This window comes from Podarcis vaucheri (assembly GCF_965113315.1).
Source record: "Podarcis vaucheri genome assembly, chromosome: 5".
In the NCBI taxonomy this organism is placed as follows: Eukaryota; Metazoa; Chordata; class Lepidosauria; order Squamata; family Lacertidae; genus Podarcis; species Podarcis vaucheri.
The window spans coordinates 51,978,227-52,003,757 of NC_138763.1; the positions used below are offsets into that span (position 1 = coordinate 51,978,227).

The following is a 25,531-nucleotide window of genomic DNA, read 5'->3' on the forward strand; positions in this document are numbered from 1 at the left end:
TTCTAGATTTGCTTAAATTCTTTTGTAAGACTTTGTACAGGCTCATTATAAAGACATTTATGGACCACTAGGGTTTATACCCCACAGCCCATCTTTTCCATATTCACTGTTTCTTATACTGTAACACTTAAATGTTCTCATATTCCATTGCAAAAAGTGTGCAAAAGAACAGCACTGGTGCTTTCTCCCCTTCTGTTCTTGATTCTTTGAATCCCAGCCCACATATTTTGCTTACCAAAATATTATTTTATGATTGAGGTTTCACAAAAGAAGAAAAGACATCATTCAAATTAAGATAAAACTCTTAACATAGTGACGGGATACCTTTTTTTCTAGGCAGTGAATGGCTGCTTCATGATCAGGACACATACGGAGAAATTGAGGACATTTGTAAACAGCCTATAATCCCATTGCGAATACCCATGAACTGCCTATCATCTGAAGCTGTACTGTCAATCAAAGCGTGCCTCTATTACTGTAGCAAGGACAGCAGTGCCTGCATGATGAAAGGAGTCTCATTCAACCAGACTTTCCACATAGCTAATTCAAGCCAAGGTAGAACATCTCTGATTGAACTTATATATGCATTTTAACTAAGCCAAAGCAAACGAAAAAGCACTTATTTATGTTTTATTTACTACTGCCTACTTTTAAAACAGGAATAAATTGTTTGTTGATTTGCGATTTTCCCCTTCCCCCACCTTTTCACTTCTGGTCTTCCAGCAGAGTGTAACAAATTTAGACATGTAGTTTGGTGCCAAGTTCACCTTGAAAGCTTGTGGAAAATAACTGATAAGTGTGATCAGATGAAGTAGAAATGCATTGTGCTGAATCATGCAAAGTGTAATAAAATTCTAGTCCTTTATTTCTTGCAGCATAAGCAATAAATGCAGAAGTGGGTTTGGGTCATTGTGTGAATAGTGGATAATCGTAACAAGGAACCCAATACTGTAATATCATATAAGAAATTTGCTATTAAGTATGGTCAGATTCATTTGGAGCTAAACAGAAGCCTAAGTGTATTTTTCTCCTGGAATAAATGGTTGAAATGTGGATATATATTTTTCGTGATTAAAAACACTATGTTTTCCCCATAATATTTTGTATTTAAGGAACTGGTGTATTCTGAAATGATCCTAAAGTGAGCTAGGCTTATTTTTTATGCAAATACGCTCAGTTATATAAAACTAACTTATGCCTTATGTTTTCTGGATAACAATTTATGAGAGGTCCGTGTTTGTTTTCTATTACCTATCTACTTAGCAGTGGCATTCTGTATTTTTTCGCTAACTGCCATGTCTATTCACATATAATGGTGAAAACTAAAGTATTTAATTATTTTAGGCTAATTATTTTATTATTTCCTTATATTAAGATTTCTAGTTCAGATTTTTGGCAGTGCTGTGTTAAAACCAAATGGACATTGACCACACTTTGTATCTATGCCTGACTTTATTCAAAGCTATGGACATGTTTCCTTAGCACCATTATGCTTTACAAAAGGCATTTCAGTTTTTGATAGCATCACTTAGATTTATATGTTACTTTGAAAGTCTTGGGGCATTGATTTGTTAATAATACTCAAGTTCTTCCAAGAGGCCATTAAAATCATTGTTCACCAAAATTACTAGTTGCTGGAGTCTATGATGGATTTAACACAAAGCTCAGTGGAAGTAAATCAATAATCTTTGCATTTGGTTTCCACCAGCCTTACATAAAGAAAAGCAAAAATGTTAAACCCGAATAAACACAATTGTAAAAGGCTTTTCAAAATAAGCATCTTATATATGTTTGAAGAGACAGATCTGGATACACATATGCACAATGATGTGCACCGAAGTGGCATATATCATATTTAATATACTTGGAGCAGCATGTTAATTGTAATGACCATTCTTCTGAACTACTTCACAGCTTCACTAACACTCGGAAGTTAAATTGCTAGAATACTGGTCTGAGACTTTTCCTGCTCTAAAACTATCTTAAGATGTTGCTGAAGAATTGTCTAATGTTTGTGTTTGAAGGAGAAACCATATGGTGTGGTATGGCTTTTTTTCCTCTTCACAATCACTTGCCAGCATAGCAGAGAGTTAAAAGGTCACTCTAATACCAAAAATAACAGTATTCCTTCCAGCACTGTCTAAAAATTGAATAGTTCAGCAGCCTTCCTGGCCTATCACTCAGGCCAGGTTTCGGAACTCTTAAGTCAGTTCATGCATGTGACAAAAAAATAATAGATACAGAATTTTTTTTGCTTTTTGAAAGCTTTTTTAATACAGAGAGAAAAATGCTCTATTCCAGAGTGACAAGACAAGGGCAAGTGATTAGTAATCCATTTTTTTAATAATGTAATTTTTTCTGCCTTTTTACAATGCTCTTTTTAATTCTTTGTTGGCTAAAATCCAGGAACCAGTTCACACGTTTTCAATCACTAGGTTTAAAAAAGATTTCTGTTTTTCAAAGAACTCTCCACTAAGTCAAACTGTTCTCTTAGCTCAGGAAATTAATGGGCTCTGTCCATTCCCAGTGGACAGGATACTAAAAATATTGATTTAAGCAATTCTGTGTATCTGCAACAATGTTTTTGTTGGCTATCAGTAGAATTAGGATTATTGAAATGCAACATATGTGCACTGCAGTATTTAAAATCTAGACTTGAATTTTGTGTTTAATCTCTCAGTATCTATTTTATATGCATCTATGTTTAGGGACTAACAAGCTGCACTGGAGCTTTTTAAATGTCTGCTGTTTTATAAACTTTTTCAAACTGAGAGGCTAATATAGGTTAACAGCCAGGTGTCCTTGTATATGATTGTGAGTACATGCTCATAGAATCCAAATCTTCTTATTCAAACCTTTTAAAAAAAAGTTATTAGTAGAATCTAAAAATAACTTTCTTCTGGACTCAATGTTAGTTTGCCTCTTTTTTTATGAGTAAAGGTGAATTTATTGCTTTTGTATAAAAGCCATTAAGGGTAGGTGATAATTTGCCATTTGCTTTCTGCAAAAAGGCCAAATGTTGCATTATCTTCTTAAGTTTACTTATATTTATTTTACTGCATTTGATTGGAGACTTAGTTTAGAGTGTGGAAAATAATTTTAAATTAGTGGTATAGAATGGATTCAGAGTATAATTTAGTAGTTATTAATATTAAGTTAATACATTTATATCTAGCCTTGCTTCCATCATAGAACTCAAGATGGGATACATGTGGTTTCCAGGTGACCTTTACATAAGCATTCCGGACTTGTTCAGTTGCAGCAAGGTGGCTGCATCGCTAACACTTTTGAAAAACCAGTTTAAGTAGGCCACTTTAAGTAGTCACTAAAGTGATTCCTTCTGGATTTGATTACAACTCAAATCATTTCTGACCTTCATCAATGTTGGCTGGGGCTGATGGGAGTTGGAAGTCCAACAGCAGCTGGAAGGCAGTACATTGGCTATTCCTAAACCAGACACCAGGGTACTATGCTATACAGGTCTTTTCAGAAGTAAGTTCAACGGAGATATTCCAAGGTAAGTAAATATAGGATTTCAGCCTTCATACCATTCCCCCACATTGCAAAACCAGCTATATTTTTCAACCACTTTCTTTCTGATCAAGTAGCTTTCAACATTGACCTTGCAGTTGTTGTGGTCTAAACATTTTCAAAGGCTGGCAGTCACTTGTCAAATCTTAGAAAAGTAAGGACTCCAGCTTGGAATGTTTGTGTAAGTGTAGTTTATTGATTATTTCTTTTACCTCTTTGATGGCATACCGATTTTAAACATGTCAGAATGATTGTCCAGCAAAAAGCCCTAGAGCAAAAGGGGGGGGGCTTCCCGAATTGTATCTACCTACCACACTGTACCTACCAGGGACGCGGGTGGCGCTGTGGGCTAAAGCCTCAACGCCTAGGGCTTGCCGATCGAAAGGTCGGCGGTTCGAATCCCCGCGGCGGGGTGCGCTCCCGCTGTTCGGTCCCAGCGCCTGCCCACCTAGCAGTTCGAAAGCACCTCCGGGTGCAAGTAGATAAATAGGTACCGCTTACCAGCGGGAAGGTAAACGGCGTTCCGTGTGCGGCTCTGGCTCGCCAGAGCAGCGATGTCACGCTGGCCACGTGACCCGGAAGTGTCCCCGGACAGCGCTGGCCCCCGGCCAATAAATGTGAGATGGGCGCACAAACCCCACAGTCTGTCAAGACTGGCCCGTTCGGGCAGGGGTACCTTTACCTTTACCTTTACCACACTGATAGCTATGAGTAAAACAGTAAAAAAATGGCAGTACACTTGTACAAATACTCTGTCAGCCTCAGTTACAGATAGGTAGCCGTGTTGGTCTGCCATAGTCAAAATAAAATGCATGCACACGAAAGCTCATACCAAGAACTAACTTAGTTGGTCTTTAAGGTGCTACTGGAAGGATTTTTTTTATTCTGTCAGCCTCAGAACATTACACTGAAACAAAATCAATAAAATGTGTGTTGCTGAGCTGTTATTCCCCACCCTCCTATTTTAGCTTCTCCTTAACATAAACTGAATAAACAGGTTCATGTTGGCCTGGTTCCGACATCATGGCATACCATAGCTTAATGTGATGTTAATGTTAATACCATAGCTTAATGTGATGAGAATGAACCACAGTGAGCCTCAGGATCACACATTCCCCTCCTCTTCTGCAGTGGCCATGAGCAGGAATTCAGAAGCTTTTGCTTCTGGCTTAGATTAACCGCAACTTGTTTTAAAACCATAGTTTATGAAGCTGGCTGGTTTAAGCAAACAGTAGTTTACATCAGTGTTTCCCAACCTTTTTTGGGCAAAGGCACACTTGTTTGATGAAAAAAATCTCGAGGCACACCACCATTACAGCCCCGTGACGTCAGCGCGCAGCGTCACGCCGGGAGGGACGCATGAAAGTGTAAGTTTCAATTTTTTCCCTCCCCCTTGCCGGGGAACCTCCAAGCTTTGGGGGTGGGGGGGAGGAGGCAGCAAAGCGAGGCAGGAAGGAGAGCGTGGCTTGGCTGGGTGAGCTTTGGCAGGGGCAGGGAATGAGAGCCGCGAGGCGGGCGCTGCGGACGGAGGCGCTGCCCACCGAGCTCGCAGGCAGCCAGGCAGGCAGACGGCGAGAGCCCCGCGCTGGGCGGCCTCTCCTCGCCGCCGCCGCCCCGCCTCTCGCCGCCCGACTCGCCCGCCTCCCTCCAGGAAACATCTCGCGGCACACAAGTGTGCCGCGGAACAGTGGTTGAAAAACACTGGTTTACATTAAGCAGATTTATGGTTTGGACAACCTGCTACACTATCTGATTGAAATTGGAAATAGAAGCTTTTGATCTCATGATCGTCCTGGAGATCATGGGGGGAGCACATGAACCTGAGGCTCACTGCAGGTTGTTCACCTTATGCTAAACTTATGCTAAATCAATAAGCAACTATGCAGGTGCTTAAAAAATGCCACTCATCACTTAAGCTGTTTTTCACTTTGGGACATCCTATTTGTGTGTGTTTTCTGTTTATCTCTCTATAATTTTTATTTGTTAACAGAGTTGACTAGAAGTATAGTTTGAAGGTCTAGTCCAGTTTTATGTGGGTTTGTTTTATTAAGACATTTAAACTCTTTCAAGGCACCTAGACTTTGTCAGATAAATGACATAAAATAAAAATATAGTTTTGTTGCTACAGAAGAGGAAGTAAAATTGATAGCTTTCCTTTAACTTACTTAACTTTCCATTAAACTAGAGTAAGCTGAATCAAAATAAACTGGCTGAGGTCCTTAATTAAGATAGGTCTGGAACTGATTTTGTTTTTGTGTTTTACTAGCATATGCATTAGCAGAAAATCTCAAATTGAAAGTCATATTCCAGAAGGCAGAAAATTATGTAAGATGAAGGGGGGAAATATGATTTAACCTCACAGTGAACATCTTGAACTGTTGTTTTACTGTAATTGATTTGTTTGTCATGCTCCTGCTTTTTCATGATTATTCTGATGCACAAGAAGATATTCTCTTCTTATAGTGACTTAATCACAAGCATAATGTGTGTTTGAGCTAATGCAGTTTAATTCTGTATGTGATATATTGCAATTAAAGGGCTTTTAACATCCCATCACATTTTCAACTTTTCACTTTTTGTACTTCATATGCAGTTTTTGTTTCCTTTTTTATTTCTTCACTTTATCCTGTTTAAATATTTTCAATAAAATATGAATATTAACCAAAAAAATTGAAGCTTTGATACTAAGAACTTTGGGGTCCATGGGGCACAGATAACTTATGTATAGTGATTTTATTTTAAATTTAGATTGTTTTATTTTTAGATTTAAATTATATTCAGATTTAAAAGCTGCCCACTGTTGCTGGTACTTTAGTAAGTTGTGAACCTTAACAGGTCCTGTTGGTTTCAGTTGTAGGAGTTATATTTTCTACTACCTGAAACAAATCAAGCTTCCTACAGCTAGCGCTGCTAGGGTATAGAGAACCTACTTTCCCGATATTTCTAGATTTTAATTTGCCTCACTTCAAGATGCTTTATTACTTCCTCTTCCTCGAATACTCGAATACATCTGATAAATTTCTCAAAGGAGTGCAAGATTCTTTCAGCTTTTGTCAGAGTCAGGTTTGAATTGTACTGAGGAGATGCACACAGAGCAACAGATCATCTTTCGCTAACATGGAACATTCCAGTTGAAATTCCTCATTGCAGAGGGTTGGACTAGATCACTCTTGGTGTACCTTCTAGCACTACAACTTTATGATTCTATGGTTCAGAGTTAATCCCAGAATATATTTAAGTGAACTGTCGAATGTGCCTTTGGAAATGTAATCTCTGCAATAAGGGTTGCGATCTTTTAAATTTATATAAAAAGAACAGAGTCAAAGTAATATGTTTGAAATATTTGGTAATTATTTTACAACAAAGATAGTTAATAATAGAAAAGCTATATTAAACTATATAATAAAACTAAGAACTAAAACTGTTTGAGTGTTTTATTATAATTCCAATTTTTTTGTTCTGTTATTATATTTCTCTTTTGTATGTAAATAAAAAAGTTAAAAAATAAATAACAAACATTTGAAAAATGTATTAAATGGGCCCAGTCCAGAGAAATATGTACATGGCGGTGGATTTTCCAATTGCAGACATTCTCATGTCCCCTCAGCAACAATTAGACCACCTGTTTGAGGTACAGGGAGCCTTGGTTCAGTTTGCTAAGTCCCAAAGAACTTATCAGTACCACAAAAGTGTTTTGAGTGCATTTGACTGGTGCTGTGTTTGCATATAATAGTTTGGTAATGGGAACTGTTTACTTTCTCAGCCCACCACAAGGGCTGCACACATGGCACCCATTTTCACAAATATAGTTTCTGATCCATGCCGCCTATTAATGTATGAGCATCATTACTTGAAATTGTATAAATCAAGGAGAAATGGAAAAGCTATATAAAGAACTTTTTTAAAAAAATAAATGAGGGGGGGGGGAGAAATACCTAGAAGCACAATTTGTATGTAGGTGTTGTTGTTTTTATGGTTAATCATTCTAAAATGTCTTATTAAATTTCTATACCGCCCATCATCCGAATATCATGGGGCAGCTTACACATGCAACAGCAACAATAACATGGTGTGTGGACCGGGGGGGGGTGGGATTCCAAAAGATGGGAAGAGGAACTCCTTCTGTCCTCTTCACCTACAGCTGCTTTCCTGTCTCATGGCAGGGCTTGCATCTTTATGGGCAAGCACCAAGGTGAGTGGTCCTCCCTTAGGCTGCCCACAGCTGTGTTCCATTCAGCTGCACTCCACACCCAGTTACAGGTACAGCAGGTTTCTTGGTGGTGCTTGCCATTGGGGGCTGGAGCTTACTGGTCATCTGTTTTTGGTTGGCACAAAATTGTTCATTTTCCATAGATGCTTGGGTTTACTGTTCTCCTCAAATATACTAGAATTCACCTTTTTTGCATTCAGGGAATGATACCCTGTAAACATACATATGTATAACTTCTGGATGCATCTTATCAAACCTAGTGGAAATGTCCTGCTATCAACAGTACTCCCTATATGTTCACTTACAGTGCAATTCCTATGCATATTTTCTCAGAAGTAAGGCTGACTGAGTCCAGTGAGATTCACGGCTAGATACAGAATTACAGCCTTAAATGCAAGAGAAGCCTAGAAAGTTGTCCAGTGTTGAAGGTGTGAGTCTATTTATTTTTAGTTGTACACTGAAAATCCCTTAATCAAATCTCAGCACATCGCCTTGGGCAAACCAGCCTCTCTCAGTCTTAGCCCATATGGGGTGCCTCTTACTCTCCTACTTGGATTGTTATCACGATATCTGTGGGACACTTTAAATATGTAAAATAATTGAGCATTTGTAAATGCTTGCATTAATCAGGCAGCTTGGAGCCTCTCATGTCTCTACAGCCCACCAGTAATACATTTACTAATTATTTTCTAAAACTAGTACAGATAATCGTAAAAATCTAAAGCAAATTAGATAACACCGAAAAAACCAGAGAAAGGTAGACTCAGCTGTGTTAACTATACATACAAAGGTAAACATGAAGGACACTCCTTATACTAGTGATGAGGTGAATGTATTTTATTTTATTTTAAATTGCATTGATTTTGAACTCCACAGTACAGATCCATCCGTCATCTTATCTGAATGTCCATTTTCTATCAAGGACAGCTTCCCCATTATGAAATGAGTGCTTATCAATATCCTTACTCCTTTTAAATCCTCTTGTTGCACTCATGAGGAAAATTTAGCAGAACTAGAACAGCAGAATATTGCCTGTAAGGCAGATTTTGAGCACAATTCAAAATGGCATGAGTGGACTGAAAGTAGGGGCAAGGCATTGCAATACTTGGATTCTGTGTTTCATGTAAGATGCAGCAATCTTAAAGTGAAGGATTATCAGAATTAAAAACATTTATAAAACTTGTGGTTAGTCAGCAATCTGCCAAGTAAATCGTTTTACATGCAAATCACAATTTCAAACTGCGATGCAAGAGAAAAATTGATTATCTGCCCAGGAAATGTAATATCCACCAGTCTCTAGATTCCTCTGTCATTACCAAACAGAAACGCTTCATGATATATACACTCCCAAGACTAATTGCAATACTATTTTGTGCTGCTTAATTTAGATCTGTCCCCGTATCCCATATATGAAAAAAATGTACCACAGTATTTGAAAACATTTCACAAATGCCAGAATGGCATGCTACAATAAACACTTAGATTTGAAGTCCATTTTTTGGGGAGGGAGATACAACTTTACTGTGGAAGGCATTAAATTAGGTAAAACTGGGATTTTTTCTAAACCTCTAACCTATTAAAATTCCGCAGCTTCTTCATGGTTCCTTCCTGAGCAAAGCTAACTTCTATCCAACAAAATACCAGAAAGATTTTCTGAATATTTTTTAAAGCACATGCCGCTTTCAGTCACTGTTCAGGTTTGATGTTTATAGGGTCTTTCCTCTTATCTTTGTAGGTAAATACTGGGCCAGGAGATTAGGAGATCCTTATGTTTATCGCAGCTCCTTGGCCATCTAAAATTTAGGCAAACAAATTAAGGGGATTGAGGGTCCCAAATGAGAGGAGAAATCTGCCATTTCTGTCTCTGTTGAGCGTTCAGAAGTAAACAAGTTGATGCATCCCAAAGGGGTGGGATTAAGTCACCAGTTTAGCAATTTCATAAGCAATACAGAGTTCAATTGAAAGAGTATCTTTCCAGGTTTTGGCCCCTCAAGCATCTATCGATGTTTCTCTCTACAGTTAGATTTTTTAAAACCAGTTGCTTAATCTTTCGCTTGTCAAGATTGTTGAGGAATGCAGAACTACTAGCAATATTTAGTTTGAAATGCTAAAGAGCTGCCTAGAGGCTGAATCTACACACAAAGAATCCATGCAAGGTCTGATTCGCTACCACTGTGGGCCATTTGATGATAAGGTTTGCAGCTCATTCATGGAGAGCTACATATAAACTTTAGATGCCACCTTGTACTTTTCAGTGACATGAAACCTAAAATACATGCCGTTTTACAAGAAGTATAAAGTGGCAAGTATACAGGTAAAAGTAAAGGACCCCTGACAGTTAATTCCAGTCGCAAATGACTCGGGGGTTGCGGCACTCCTCTCGCTTTACTGGCTGAGGGAGCCAACGTTTGTCCGCAGACAGTTTTTCCAGGCCATGTAGCCAGCATGACTAAGCCGCTTCTGGTGAACCAGAGCAGCGCAGGGAAATGCCGTTTACCTTCCCGCTGGGGCGGGTTTTGAACCGCCGACCTTCTGATTGGCAAGCCCCAGGCTCAGTGGTTTAGATCACAGCGCTACCCGCATCCCTATAAAAAAATATACAGGACTCGATAACAAAAAAAGAAAACAATGGAAGAGCCTCACGCAACATTTAGAGATGGGGATAAAACAATTACAGTGGTGCCTCGCAAGACGAAATTAATCCTTTCCGCGAGTCTCTTCGTCTTGCGGTTTTTTCATCTTGCGAAGCACGGCTATTAGCGGCTTAACGGCTTAGCGGCTATTAATGGCTTAGCGGCTTTAAGAAAAAGGAAACAAACTCGCAAGAACTCGCAAGACGTTTCATCTTGCGAAGCAAGCCCATATGGAAATTCGTCTTGTGAAGTGACTCAAAAAACGCAAAACCCTTTCGTCTAGCGAGTTTTTCGTCTTGCGAGGCATTCGTCTTGCAGGGCACCACTGTACAATTAGGAAAAAGAAGAAAAGCTTACAGTATTCATCAAACAAAAAACCTATAAAGTGAATCACACAGACTGGTAAAGAAAAAGAGAAACAAAATATAATTGGTTCTTTACGAAATTCAAAACATCTCAAAACCATACTGTATGTTTGGGAGAACAAAGTTCTTTTGTCAGTACTCAGGACAAAATCCAATTTACTACAAAATTATTTCATTTTTATCCTGTGTCTTTTGACCTCAGCAAATCCGTCAACTAGAATATTTTAAAGGGGTGGAAATGAAAGGCAGAGGAGACGGGAGCCAGAGGCAGACAATAACCCATTAGGGAGAAACAAGAGCTTCACAGTCTCAATTCTTAATTTGTTACGTCCCTGAAAATTAAGCAATGACCATCTCTATACAACAAGAAATAAACCTGTGGTACAATGGGAAAGCCTTTAAATAGTTTTTTTGTGCTTTTTTTATCTTGACTCATTCAGAATTGTGCTCTGGAATAACCTTACCAAAAATCTTATGTCTCTGGCTCCAAATGGCATTCTGCATTCCAGAGAAAACACTGTTGTTACAATAAAATAATAACCTCATCCCAGAATTCCCTCAGGATGATAGGCACCCCGTGCTGGGATGGAAACTCGAGTATTGCCTGAACGGCATAATTCGGTTTACAGATGGATGGATGTTTGGTACAGCAAGGGATATCTTCTCATTGACCTGAAAGAGTCACACAGCCAGTATTTTACTCTTTGAGGCATAAGATCTTTGAATGCTGTTATTTGGCAAAAATGCCACCCTGTAAATAATTGTGATTATTCCTCCACAGTGATAATGCCCTCAGCAGGAATAAAGCCTTTACTGTAATTACACAGGATTGGCACGAACCATAGTGAAAGCAGAGTTAATAACACAGGTGCATCAAATCCTTCTGTGTCCTACAGCTTGGAGTTTATAAATTGCTAGCTATTTCTGGCATTCAAATATTCCGGTTGCTATTACGATGCACATTTTCCATATACATAATTTAGAAGTCTTTAGTCGTAGTAAGGTAAAGGTAGAATTAAAAGCAATTACACATCAAAACAGTCCCAAGGACATTATCAAACAACATTACTATAATAAGTTACAGTATTAGAAATTAAAGAAGCAATCAAAATACAATTCATAAAATCATAGAGTTGGAAGGGACCCTGAGGATCATCTCGTCCAACCCCCTTCAATGCAGGAATATGCACCTGTCCTTTACAGGTATTAAACCTGCAACCTTGGCATTACATATTTTGTAATATGGATTACAAAAAATCTCTCATCAAAGTAAGGTGGATCTAAACCAGAGAATAACAGAACAAGAGATAGAGGGTGCCATCCAGAACATGCAACTGGGCAAATCTCCAGGACCAGATGGACTAACTTCCAGATATTATAAAGCTTTGAAGGAGTGGTTGGTACAACCGTTAAAGGAAGTCTGCAATGAGATCTTAGAGGGGAAAAGGGCACCAGAATCGTGGAAAGAAGCGTATATTACACTCATACCAAAGACAGAGACTGAAAAGACTCAACTTAAGAACTACCGCCCAATATCATTACTCAATGTGGATTATAAATTTTTTGCAGACATTTTGGCAAAAAGATTGAAAAGAGTGTTGATGGAGAAGATTCACAAGGACCAAGCAGGCTTTCTCCCAAAAAGGCATTTATCAGATAACGTGAGGAATATAATAGATATTTTGGAACTATTAGAGGTGAATATAAACACTAAAGCAGTTCTGATCTTTGTGGACGCAGAGAAAGCCTTTGACAATATTTCTTGGAGTTTTATGAAAAAGAATCTTCATGGGATGGGGGTAGGCCAAGGATTTGAGAATGGTATGGGTGCTATATACTCTGAACAAAAAGCTAAGTTGATTGTAAATAATGTGATAACTGAAGAATTTAAAATAGAAAAAGGGACACGACAGGGGTGCCCAATTTCCCCATTACTTTTTATCTCTGTTCTGGAGGTGTTGCTAAATATGATTAGAGATGACCAGCAGGTTAAAGGTGTACAGGTCGGAGCTAAACATTATAAGTTAAGGGCCTTTGCAGATGACTTAGTACTTACTTTACAAGAGCCAGACACTAGTACAAAAAGGGTGTTGGAATTAATTCAAGAATTTGGTCAAGTAGCCGGATTTAAACTGAACAAACAAAAGACTAAAGTTTTGGAAAAAAACTTAACAGTTATGGAGAGGGAGAAGTTCCAGAATGAAACAGGTTTGACAGTGGTTAAGAAGGTGAAATACCTAGGGGTTCATTTGACATCTAAGAATTTGAACTTGTATAAAGACAACTATGAAAAATGTTGGTCAGAAATTAAAAAAGATCTAGAAATATGGTCAAATTTGAAATTGTCAATGTTAGGCCGAATTGCAGTTATTAAGATGAATGTATTGCCCAGAATGTTATTTTTGTTTCAAACATTGCAAATTATTGACAAGATGGACTGTTCCAAGAGGTGGCAGAAGGACATTTCGAAATTTGTCTGGCAGGGCAAAAAACCCAGAATAAAATTTAAAATACTGACGGATGCAAAAGAAAGAGGGGGATTTGCCCTGCCGGACTTAAAATTGTATTATGAAGCAGCAGCGTTTTGCTGGCTGAAAGAGTGGATGCTCCTCGAGAATACAGATATCTTGGATTTAGAAGGTTTTAATAATACATTTGGTTGGCATGCATATCTATGGTATGACAAAATTAAGGTGCATAGGGCCTTCAAAAACCACATTGTTAGAAAAGCATTATATAACGTTTGGATAAGATATAAAGATCTGTTGGAAAACAAAACCCCTAGATGGTTGTCACCTTTGGAGGCTAAGGCGTTGAAAAAGCTCAATATGGAAGCCGAATGGCCAAAGTATTGGGAAATTTTGGAACAAGATGGAGATAAGTTGAAGTTAAAGAGTCATGAGAAATTGAAACCCAAAGTACGAGATTGGCTCCATTATTATCAAATAATGGAGGTGTATAAACAAGACAGGAAAATTGGCTTCCAGGTGGAGAAATCAAAATTAGAAACTGAACTGTTAGAACCCAATACTAAGAATTTGTTAAGAATGTATAATTTGCTGCTGAAATGGAATACACAAGATGAAACAGTTAAATCAGCTATGATTAAGTGGGCACAGGACATTGGTCATAACATTATGTTTGCTGACTGGGAATGGTTGTGGAACACTGGGATAAAATTTACGGCATGTAATGCCTTAAAGGAAAATATTATGAAAATGATTTATAGGTGGTACACGACCCCAGTCAAGCTAGCAAAAATATATCACTTGCCTGATAATAAATGTTGGAAATGTAAAGAAACTGAAGGTACTTTCTATCACCTTTGGTGGACGTGCCCGAAGATTAAGGCTTTTTGGGAGATGATATATAATGAAATGAAAAAGGTACTTAAATGTACCTTCCCTAAGAAACCAGAGGCCTTCCTCTTGGGCATTGTCGGCCAATTGGTGTCAAAGAAAGATAGAACTTTTTTTATGTATGCTACGACAGCAGCAAGAATACTTATCGCAAAGTATTGGAAGACACAAGATCTACCCACCCTGGAAGAATGGCAGATGAAAGTGATGGACTATATGACATTGGCCGAGATGACTGGCAGAATCCGTGATCAGGGGAAAGAGACGGCAGAAGAAGATTGGAAGAAATTTAAAATCTATCTTAAGAACTATTATAAAATTGATGAATGTTAAAATGTCGAGGTTTGAGAAAGAAGGGGATGACAGCGACATAATATTAAGTTGAAGAAAAGATTAAGAAAACATATATTTGATAAAATTATTTAGAAGTTGCTGAAATAATTTTGGAAATTGGGATGCAGGAAGGGGAGGTACGGGGGAGTCCGAGAAGTGAGGGATATGAAAAAAAGGTTATGAAATTATACATGTTTGTATGTCTTTTTACTTGTTTGTATTGTCTAAATTGTCTAAAAATTTTTGTAAAACCAATAAAAAATTTATATATATATAAAAAAATATCAGCACCATGATCTATAATTAAAAATCAGTAAGTCGTAGACCCCTGAATGAAGTTTGCAGACCAATGGTGGCTCACAGGCCACTGTTTTGGAACTCCTGCCTTAAATGTTTAACTCACCTTCCTGCCTTGTGTTTCGTGCCTATGTACCTCGGGTTACAAACGCTTCAGGTTACAGTCTCTGCTAACCCGCAAGTAGTACCTCAGGTTAAGAACTTTACCTCAGGATAAAAACAGAAATCGCGTGGCAGCTGCGCAGCGGCAGTGGGAGGCCCCATTAGCTAAAGTGGTACCTCAGGTTAAGAACAGTTTCAGGTTAAGAATGGACCATAGCTGTCCACATTTCCCTTTTTTAAAGAGAAATTCCCTTGTTCCAAATAGGATTCCTCGCAAGAAAAGGGAAAAGTTGACAGCTATGGAATGGACCTCCGGAACGAATTAAGTTCTTAACCAGAGGTACCACTGTATTGCATTGGCATAACACCGCTAATGGTTTTGTTTGTCCCGCTTGTTTCATTTGGCTTTGGCATCCCGATAGCCCTATTCTCTTGTGGGTATCCTGTGCTGCTTTGAACAGCTTGGCAGGAGAACAGCCCTACAAAGCAATTAGGGGCTTTGTGGGAAGTAGTGAAGTGTTGTTTCTGGACTTAACGTGAGCATACAGCGTGTAACTCAGCACTCACCCGATGGGTCGGAGCTCTTAACTGGTACTTTCAAGCTACTAAGCCAATAGTGATAATAATAAATGTCAATAATAAGGAGCTACTTTGTACAAAAAGACAAGTAGTTTCTATTTAAAGCTATTGCTTTAGAAAAGTCTTGGCTACAGACCACCACTTCTCCAAAATGAGGGGAGAACTCTTTCGAAGCAGTCAAATTTGTTGACAGATATATGATTAGATTTAAATAGCCCTGTCCAAAAAATATCTGTCACCTAAAGTATGGGGGAAAATATTCAGGATTTACCCTTCACATGTGCTCTGTTTTATGCCACTCTGCTCCTGTTGTATAAAGGCAAGTTAACAGCAGCATCCTATACGTACCTACTGAATACTAAGTCTTATTCTGCTCAGCTGGACTTACCTCTGAGGAGATAATGTATAGAGTTGTGCTGTAATTTTCTTCCCTGGTGGAAAAATGGGAGAGAGGTTGTGGAAATTGGCTTATGTACTAGTTGGCTATTTAAGCTTTAGGGCTGAGGTAAATAATTGTTACAGAATGGCAGAGGTTTATGCATACAGCTGCCCCCCCCCACTAGTTATTTTCAAAGCCATGGTGAGCTGGAGACCTGCCCTCTCCCTTTCTAGCACTGTGGCAGTATGGATGGTAGTTTTTGTTAGCCTTATTCTTTTACACAGTGGTTGGCTTAAAACTGTCTCAGGCACATTCAGCCCGGAGCAAGACTAACAATATAAGTAATTGCAAATGTAAACATTTGTCCTTTATTCCCCTTTTTGTCAGTTGCTGACTTAATCCCAGGCACCTGGTCTACAGATTGGTAGCTGGGATTCCCACCTCCCTTCTCCCGTTGAGCAGCTCATGATGCTGGGGCAAGCTGTTTGTGTTTGTTTTCAAATTTGGGAGGTTGCTTGGCCAGTGGCCAGGATTGCAGTTTCTAGAAGTGGACATCTCAGATAAATCAATTAATGTACAGAGCTCACTACCTAGTCCTTTGCAGCAAGGAAGAACACCATACATAAACATACATAGACTTGGTCTCTGGAAGTAAACAGTTGGAAAAAAGAGTATTAAAAGAGGGGTGTGGAAACCACCGGACCCTGGCTACTCCTCCTCACCCTGTCTGCTCCTCCTCAAGCCCAGCTTCTCCCCCCTCCACCCCATATGCCTTTCCCAGCAGAAGGTAAATATCAATATTTAAAGGAACATTTTACTAATTTTGGATAAATGTAAACATCACACCAAAAAGGATTCCAGTTCTCTTTGCCCTCCCCAGAATATTCATTATGAAACTGTAGACCAAATTGTCTGAATCAGCATACTGTAAAATTGGTATGCAAATGTGTCCAGCCATGTTGCTATTTTCTGTAAAAACAACAAAAGAAACTCGGATGTTCACCTTGGCATGCCATTGAGAGGGAGCAGCTGGCTGCTAAGAAACAAGACAACAGATAAGCGATGTCAGAAAATGTAGTGTTTTATAGAAAACAGCCATAGGCTGGTTGGTTGTGTAGGATGCCTTTAAAGATTCTCTCTGTGTGTCAGTCTGTACGATCACGTGCAAACACTAAAGGACCAGGGGGGGGGGCAACCAGAAAGCGCAGGTTATTGAAGTAGCTAAATGAGAGAGATCAGAAGAAAATGCTTGTGGAAAACCAGGACCCCAAAAACTGGTTGCGGAAGGGAAAGAATGAGAGCTGCTGGTACATTATAGAACCCAAAAGTCCATAATATACACTAAACCAGAATACTTGAACATAGAAACAGAGATTCAAGTTGGCTGACAAAAAAAGGTTCCACCAAACACCAAGTTAGCCTTCTCCAACCTGGTCCCTTTGAGACGTTTTGGAGTACAACTCCCATGAACCTCAGCCAGCAAAGTGAAGTCCAAAACATCTTGAGGGCACCACATTGAGGAAGGCAGTGGTAAATTTTCACATTGCTTCTTGTTGTATTCCTTGCCAATTATTGCAGATTTGCAGAGTTGTTACACAAAACGTTAGACCACATGTGGTTCTATCCTACACATGATTTCTCAGGAGTAAGCCACTGGGTTGCATCCAATGAAGTCATTGTGCTCACACTTATGTAACGGAAACTCTTCTCCCTCTCACCCTATTGCAACCCTTCAAATCTGCTCCAGAGGGTTGGGGAATCCTCAGAAGAGGTTTGGGTGTGTGTACCGGATAGTTCTATTTCATGAGGGAAGTTGTTCCAGGACTTCAGTGGATACAACCTTCTGAGTTTAATGGGAGTTATTGTTTATATAGAACTACAGCCTAAGAGTCCCTTAATTCCTCAGCTGGTGAACAATATGGTTAAAGTACTGATGCTAAGTAAACAGAGCCGTACAACCAAACAGAATACATATAAATAATGAAGGAAGTTGAGAAAGCAAATAAAGTGTGTCTCCAGCAGCAGCCAACAATTCTGCAGCTTTGCAGGTGAGAGAGCAGAGCATTTTCCATTAGCCTGCAGGATGGTGCCAGTGTGGTGGTGGTGATTGTTTATTACTATTATGACTGTCATTATATTCATTTACATATCACTTAATTGCCAAAGTGGCTGTTAAACTGTTTAGAAATATAAAACCAATTATGAAAAAAATTAAAAACATAGAATTAAAATACCCAATAAGATAATACTATCAAAGCAATAAAATAAACATCCACAATTAAAATGTGCAACACAACAACCCCATAAAAACAGTTAAAACAGCAATTGAAACAAATAGGAAGTTCAGGTCAGTAGACTACAGGATTGCAATTTGAACAGATCTACTGTATCTTCAAGAACCAGCAGGAAGGGCATTCCACAACACTGGTTGCACAAGTGAAAAAGCCTCCATGATACCACAGGCTGGTATCATTAGTTCCATGGAAAACTAAGCAGGTTGCTTTTCTTGATCTTAATGTCCTTGCCAGGCAATGAAAGGGAAGTTTCTTCCTCTAGGACTCAGGTAGCAGCCAGCTGGGCTGCATGCGACAACAAAAAGAAACCCTTTTTGTCTGGCCTGATTTGACAATTATTTACCATTACTTCCCCCCATCCTATTCTCCCCCCCTTTTACTCATTGTTTTTTCCTTCGTACATGTTGTCTCAAGACTTCATCTTTACATTATAGCACTGGCAGTGAAGCCCATGCTACTTCTAACTTCAGAACAGTGTGCTGAGCACATTTTAGTCACCAAACATGTTTTTTTCCATGGAATTCTATCAAAACGCATCTAACCAATTCATTTAGCAATATGCACTTATCACAGGTGATGTTCCCTCCACCCTTTGTTGGCAGCGTCAAAGACTCTAATAACCTGGCAGAAATCACAACTTACTAGAAGCATGACTGCCTGATAAAGCACCTATAAATCAGGACAGAGTGTTATTTATGGCCCTTGCTGGCTGCTGATTCAATATCTTTATCAGACAGTACATACAGTAAGATCAGCACTGGGTTCACTCCCAGATAGCACTAATGGATTGTTTCAGGAAGATGTTGAATGTGATCTATCTGGCCAAACATTCAGAATCATATTGTCATGCCTGCAGAACTGGGCAAGCACTAAGCAGTGTAGAACCGCAGGATAAAAGCCACTTGAAACAGCCTGTGTGTGACAATTACTCAATTTTCTGGCCCTACTGAATGGAGGAGCTTGCCATGTGGATTGCTCCCAACTTGTGGAAATAGACTCAAAATCCCCTAGGATCTCTGGGAAGTGTCATTCTGTGAGGGAGCCTAAGGCTTTCTGACAGAATTGTTAGCTACTTCACCAAACTACAGTTCCCAGGATCCCTTGAGGGGAAAACCATGGTGGTAAATGCCTGAAACCTTGAACAGTAGTATATGAAAATGAACAAAACATCTGATCTGGCATAAGGAAATAGCCAGTGTTCCTGTTAGTACATTCTGCTTCTCATTCTCCAAGTCCCCAAAGAGGCTAACAATATATAACAAAGCCTCAAATAAGTAAGCTTAAAATCAAGAGATGACATTAGCTCTTATCTCAGAAGCTTGGTCCATTTCTTAAAGGTCAAACTACACCTTTGGGCTCTCAGAGAAAGCAAAGCATTTCTAAAATAGTCTGTCTTCAGTGCCCCAAAGAGAAAATCTAACTATAGTAGAATATAATGTAATTTTGGAACTAATTTCTGCATTATTTGCTTCCAGGAAAAAAAATCCACCTCCAAACAATCTCAGAATGAGTGCTAAACTTGTGCTATTTTCTACCAGAGTTCCGGAAGTGGCTTTTGTGTTGTGTGAAAGTTCAAAAATAATGTGCAAAATAACATGGAAACATGGAAATGGAATAAGCTGCCATGTGAATGCAGTCTTGGTGTACCAGTCATATAAAGTACCCAGACCTATTTATCATTTTGCTGTCTGAGGCAATGAACAAGATGGTGCTCCCCTAATTCCATAGAAAGAAGCTGATTTGTCTAGTAGCTAAAACTTACTCCAGCACTGGTGATGGGATAGCACACCTGAGGGCAGCAGGCTCAATACGGGGGGTGGCACTGTAGGTTAAACCACAGAGCCTAGGACTTGCCGATCAGAAGGTCGGCAGTTCGAATCCCTGCAGTGGGGTGAGCTCCTGTTGCTTGGTCCCTGCTCCTGCCAACCTAGCAGTTCGAAAGCACGTCAAAGTGCAAGTAGATAAATAGGTATCGCTCTGGCGGGAAGGTAAACGGCGTTTCCGTGTGCTGCTCTGGTTCGCCAGAAGCGACTTAGTCATGCTGGCCACATGACCCGGAAGCTGTCTGCGGACAAACGCCGGCTCCCTTGGCCTATAGAGCGAGATGAGCTCGCAACCCCGGAGTCGGCCATGACTGGATCTAATAGTCAGGGGTCCCTTTACCTTTACCTTTACCTTTAAGGCCACATCCACACCTTACATTTAAAGCACTCCGATACTACTTTAACAGTCATGGCTTCCCCCAGAGAAGTTGTTAGGAGACCCCTGTTCCCCTCAGAGTTTTCTGGGAACAGGGATTGATAGATAAACCACTAAGAGAACTGTAGCTCTGTGACATCTCTTTAAATGTATGCTGCAGGTTTGCGGTCTGACATATACAACTCTGTCATCCAACACGTTGTTGCTGCTCCCCATATCCTAGCATCTGCTGATAGTGCCAGCCCTGCATTCGCTTATTTTCCTGGTAAAAGTGCAAAGAACGCACTTAAGAGTCGAAGGTCAATCTTTCTACGGTAATATTATTGATCACCTTCTAATATGTGTTTAATGGGCCTGACCTAAAAAGGATTACTCCCAGCTGAATAACTGGAACAATTAAGTCCCTGGTTTAGCAACACACTCCCCTCTCTTTACCCTGAAGAATGCATTTGGTCAATTGATGTCTCATTAATGCAAAACTAGCGCTTCATCCATCGATCTGTCTGCCTGCTGTATTTCAAATGGTTTTTCTTCAAAAACACGTTACCTCATTGAAATGTAAGTACTGGAAAGATGCTCTGTTGATACAGTGGTTTTTTAAGTGAGCATTGCATAATGGGGTCAAATGCTGTATCCATTTCCAGTCTGAATTCATTATGCTAAGGAACCACTGAGCCTGGCTGTTTTTATTCTTCTTCACCCTGACATTGAAAACAATGCAGTAAATTAGATGAAGCTGTCATCTGAAGTTCAGTAATGACTGACTGCCCATTCCTTTATGTGGCTTCAGGGAAGCTCTTTGACCCAATGAGTCCTCTCTGAAGTGAGGTACAAAAACAAAACCCAAACCCTTAATGCATTAAAGGCATGTTCTTTTAAAAAAAAAAAATCTGGCGCACCTTATTAACAGCTTCTTGCAAGCACTCACATTTCCTACATATTTCCAACCTATAAGTTTTCCATTTAGCGGCCAGTGTTTGCATTTGACAAAGCAAACACATTTCTTGTAACACATTGTGTGGTAGGTGGGCAGAGAATCTGCAAAACATATGTATTGCAGGCTAAAGTTAGCCGAACAGGAACAGATGTTATCATGCCAAACAATCCTAAAAGACCTGCTTGATTCCAAAATAACAAATGCCAAGGCTACCATTCTTGTGTGTTTGGGGGCAATGCAAAATGAAATACTAAGTTTCCTTGTCAGAAGGGAAGGTAGTTAGTCCTAGTAATGAAATTCAATTCAGTTTGCCTTGAATGCCAAATTTATCAAATTTTCACTTTCCTAAACAAAATGATACAAAAAATAGCCATACTTCAAACTTTACACTTATCTGAATGTTGTAATGCAGTTCTCCAAGTAAACAAAATTTAGAAAAATGCATATATTAGGTAAGTGAAAAATAAATATATTAGTGTAAATAACATACAAAAATGCATTATATTAGGAAAAATGGCTTGCAAAAATGTGTATATTGATCTAAACTGCATGCAGAAACATGCATATTAAAGTCAGTTCTTCACATTTTTGTATGAAAAATTCTTCAGCATTTCTCTTTCGTTCGTTCTTTCTTTCTTATATATGTTCCTTCTTCTTATCTTCTCTCTCTTCTTTTCTTTTCCTTTGATGTCCCCTGTTCTGAGCCATTACTGGGGTCCCAAAATTACATACCCATGAAGGTGGTAGATGGAGGGACCCTGGGTCAGAGGCCGGGATGGGAAGATCTCCTGGGGTGAGAGACTGGAAAAGAAAGGAAATCTCCCAGGTGAGAACTAGGAGGGTCCACCAATTCCTGTGTGAGACAAGGGTTAAGAGCTAACTTTATTGAAACATGTTTTAAAATACCACATGGAGTCTAGTCTGGACTATGAGAAAGGGGCTGATTTGTTGAAAAGGGTCAAAAACACTACCAAGCTGGAGTTCCCATTATGAAAGGAAAATATGAAGAAGAACTGCGGAAGGGACATGGAAGAGATTTGAAGGCCTTGGATATAAGATCACCAGGTTAATGTGCCAGACTAATGGGATAAAAAGGACTGACAATCCCGGGACCGGGGGGAGGGGACGCTGGAAGAAGCTTGGGTTGTTTTTATTCTCTTTTTTATCATCAGAAATGTTTTATGAACATTGCAAAAATGTTGAAATGAAATTACTTGGCTCCTGTAAGAATGTTTAAAGAACTAGGTAAAAAGGTAATGGTTCTGAGAAGCTGGTAAAAATAAGATTTAAGTTTTAAGTTTTAAGGTTTTTTATAAGATAAGATGAAAATAGAGCAAGGTAATGTAATGACAGAATATTATGAATTATGGAAAGGATTTGCTGTGACAATTATTAATCAAGATACAAGAGATGGGAGGAGGAGGAGGTCATGGAAAGAAGGTAATGAAAGTGGAGAATTTGAAAATGATGGTTTTCTTTTTTCTTTTTTTCTTTTTTTGTCTTTTTTCTCTGTAATTTTGTCTTTTTTTTCCTTTGTAATTTTAAAAATTCTTTTTTCAATAAATATCATTATAAAAAAGAGCTAACTTTAAGAGAGAACTGCACCCCCCCTTCCTTTCTTTTTCGTGATACAATAGGATAAAAGAAACTAATCTAGATAAAAACGAAAGCGTTTAGATTAGTTTATTTTCTCTTACTGTATCACGAAAAGACTTTAATATAATATTATGAGAAAAGAATACTTCATCATTTTTGTACTAATTTCCCCTGAGGGTTTTTTAAAAAAAAGAAATGTGGAGAATTGAATTTAAGGTTGGGGAAATGAAAAACGGAGAGAAGCAAAACTGTCAGATCCTTCCATTCCTAGACCTAGGCATATATGAGTCCAAGCAAATCACATTCAGGCATCCCCCAGATAGGGTTTCAATGTAGTGCTGTAGGCAGAAGTGACCTGCCCAGTGGGGCAAAGCCACAGCACTAGCCTCCAGGCAATAGCACTGCTGGTTGCTTACCAGGAAGGGAGAGATTAGAGCAAAGTCAGGGCTATTTGGGCACAATGGCAGAAGTACCAGATTGGTTCCACTAGTGCACCACAGCCTTGTCCCTCCCCCTTTTAATAAGCATCAGTAATGTCATGCCAGGAGGCTCATGCTGAGACTTCTACCTCACTAGGGAAGCCAATTCTGGCTGTGGGAAGTGATGCAAGCAAAACAGAAACACAGTCGCTGGTTATCCGAGTATCCTCCTCTTTCTACACAACACACACACACATTAGACCAGGTGTAGGCAAACTCAGCCCTCTAGATGTTTTGGAACTACAATTCCCATCAGCCCTGACCACTGGTCCTGTTAGCTAGGGATCATGGGAGTTGTAGTCCCAAAACATCTGGAGGGCCAAGTTTGCCTATGCCCGTGTTAGACACAAGGAAGGAAGTGGAACCACACTCCAAATGCCTTTGCTCCTGCTGCCCCTGTCCTCTTCTTAGTTTGCTATGTCTCCCTACCATCTTCTGCTTTCCATACTGGTTTCCCCATAATTCCCCACAACTTCCCACAGCCTCACATTTTGACTTCCTTTTGATTCCAGCAGCTTACATCATCACTTTATCCACGAAGGTTCTGGGGAAAGTTCCTTTTTGTCATTTCGTAGTCTGAAATTAGTATTAAGCCCTATCTTCCTGCTGCCTCCCCTTTTTCTTCTTTAAGCATCCCCACCTGACGCATAATTCAGACAAAGTGTCAACCCACAAGCATGCAGACTTTTAAAATGGAAATTAAAAGTTACCCCTTTTGATTAACCTTTCTGTCGTGGATTTGAAAATTAATAATAATAATTACATTCGCTTCCATGTTAAGAGAGCAATAACTCGTTTTACAGCATTTGGGTGCCTGGAGCTCCATTGTTTACTTACAATGGAAGTTATTTATGCTTGATATTCTCTCAGGCCACTTTAATATTTTACAGGTACACCTACATGAGTAAATGAGACAATACAGTCAATAGAGAACAAAAGCCAGCCCATTGTATCAACTACACTCCTACCTGCTAGCTGTTCTGTGCCTTTGACACTCAAGACTTTAAATAGAATGGTGACACTTAGGCTAAATGTACTTTGATTTGGGGAATAAATAAAACAAACCCTTTTATTTCCAAACATCTTTATTTCCCTCCACTTCAGTTTATATTCAGTTTCCTTTGCACTTGAATGCAAAACTTCCAAGTTAAGCAAAGTTGTCAGAGCCAAATTATAAGAAAGCCCCTACAAAAATTAGAATCAAATGAAGAGTTCTTTTGCACAATCTGTCCAACACAGAAAAAAGTGACCTCTTGTCCAGGGATGGATCATTCCCTAGTACTTCATAGGCTTTATTAGAACTTCTGTGAGTCAGAGGACCACCTCTAAATTGCACATTTCAGAAGCACATAATTTAATCTTCTCACAAGTAGGGATAATGCTGGCAATTTGCATCCAATTCTGTCAGAAAATTAGAAAGGTTACTGACTTTGGGCGTTATACAATTAAGCAGGTCCACTAGCACAAAGGCTGCACTATGGAAATTCCCTGCCCGCATGTACCACCCTGCAGCCCCTAAATATGTTCTGTGGGGTTTCCCCAAACTCCCAAAGCAGATTTAGGTATCACATGGAGAGAGGAAGGGCAGGGAAGTTTCATTGTGCAGCTATAAGTCCTTGCACTAGGAGAACTGTAAAAATGGAAACAGGCCCTCCACTCACACATACTTGTCTGTGCTTTAATTTTGCATGCTTAATCCACTCTGAAGGACTTTCTATACTGGAAAAGTCATACATTTTAGCTGCTCATCATTTTCTTAACATTTCTGTGGATTTGGCAGCTGTCAGGTTGCATTTGATGGACACACTGACTTAGGTGCTCTGCTCATAAAACTTTCCCATCAGTGGAAAAGGGAAGTGACTTTCACAGGTCTCCTTTTCCCTCTGCAGACCCTTTATTGTTCAGAAAGTTGCTCTCTGGAGCAGCATGGTCCAGGGAGCAACACAGAGCAGAGCAGAAAATGCTTCCCAGGCCCTCCATAGTCCGGTCTCCACTAGATTCCAGTTCCCTCAGCAAGAGGATGGTGGTCTTGTGTTCACAAAGAGCTGGTTGGGATCCATGCCATTACACTTATGCATTCTAAAATTGTTATCCTTCAAATGTGAAAAGATGTCAAATGCTTGACTTTAGACAGGAGCATGACCTGGTCACACCATTAGCCCTCCTAGCCTATAACTGTCTACTCTGACTGGCAGTGACTGTATGGGAAAATGCCATTCAGATGTTGCTGGACTATAA

General features: G+C 39.4%; 1 protein-coding gene and 1 long non-coding RNA gene across 3 annotated transcripts in view; both read left to right on the forward strand.

The window, feature by feature from the left end:
* The window catches only part of NHLRC2 (NHL repeat containing 2), a 30,134-nt gene extending 29,081 nt beyond the window's left edge, over positions 1-1,053 (forward strand). For both annotated transcript variants that reach the window (XM_082222584.1, XM_082222583.1), the window contains exon 11: positions 337-1,053. In XM_082222584.1, coding sequence (XP_082078710.1) covers positions 337-593 — 257 coding nt within the window. In that variant the 3' untranslated portion in view covers positions 594-1,053. The remainder of the gene's footprint in view (positions 1-336) is intronic.
* Positions 1,054-4,596: 3,543 nt separating this feature from the next.
* LOC309532912 lies at positions 4,597-6,084 on the forward strand. The gene is made up of 2 exons (XR_014220068.1): positions 4,597-4,777; positions 5,248-6,084. It is a non-coding gene; the product is annotated as an uncharacterized lncRNA (long non-coding RNA).
* Positions 6,085-25,531: the final 19,447 nt, after the last annotated feature.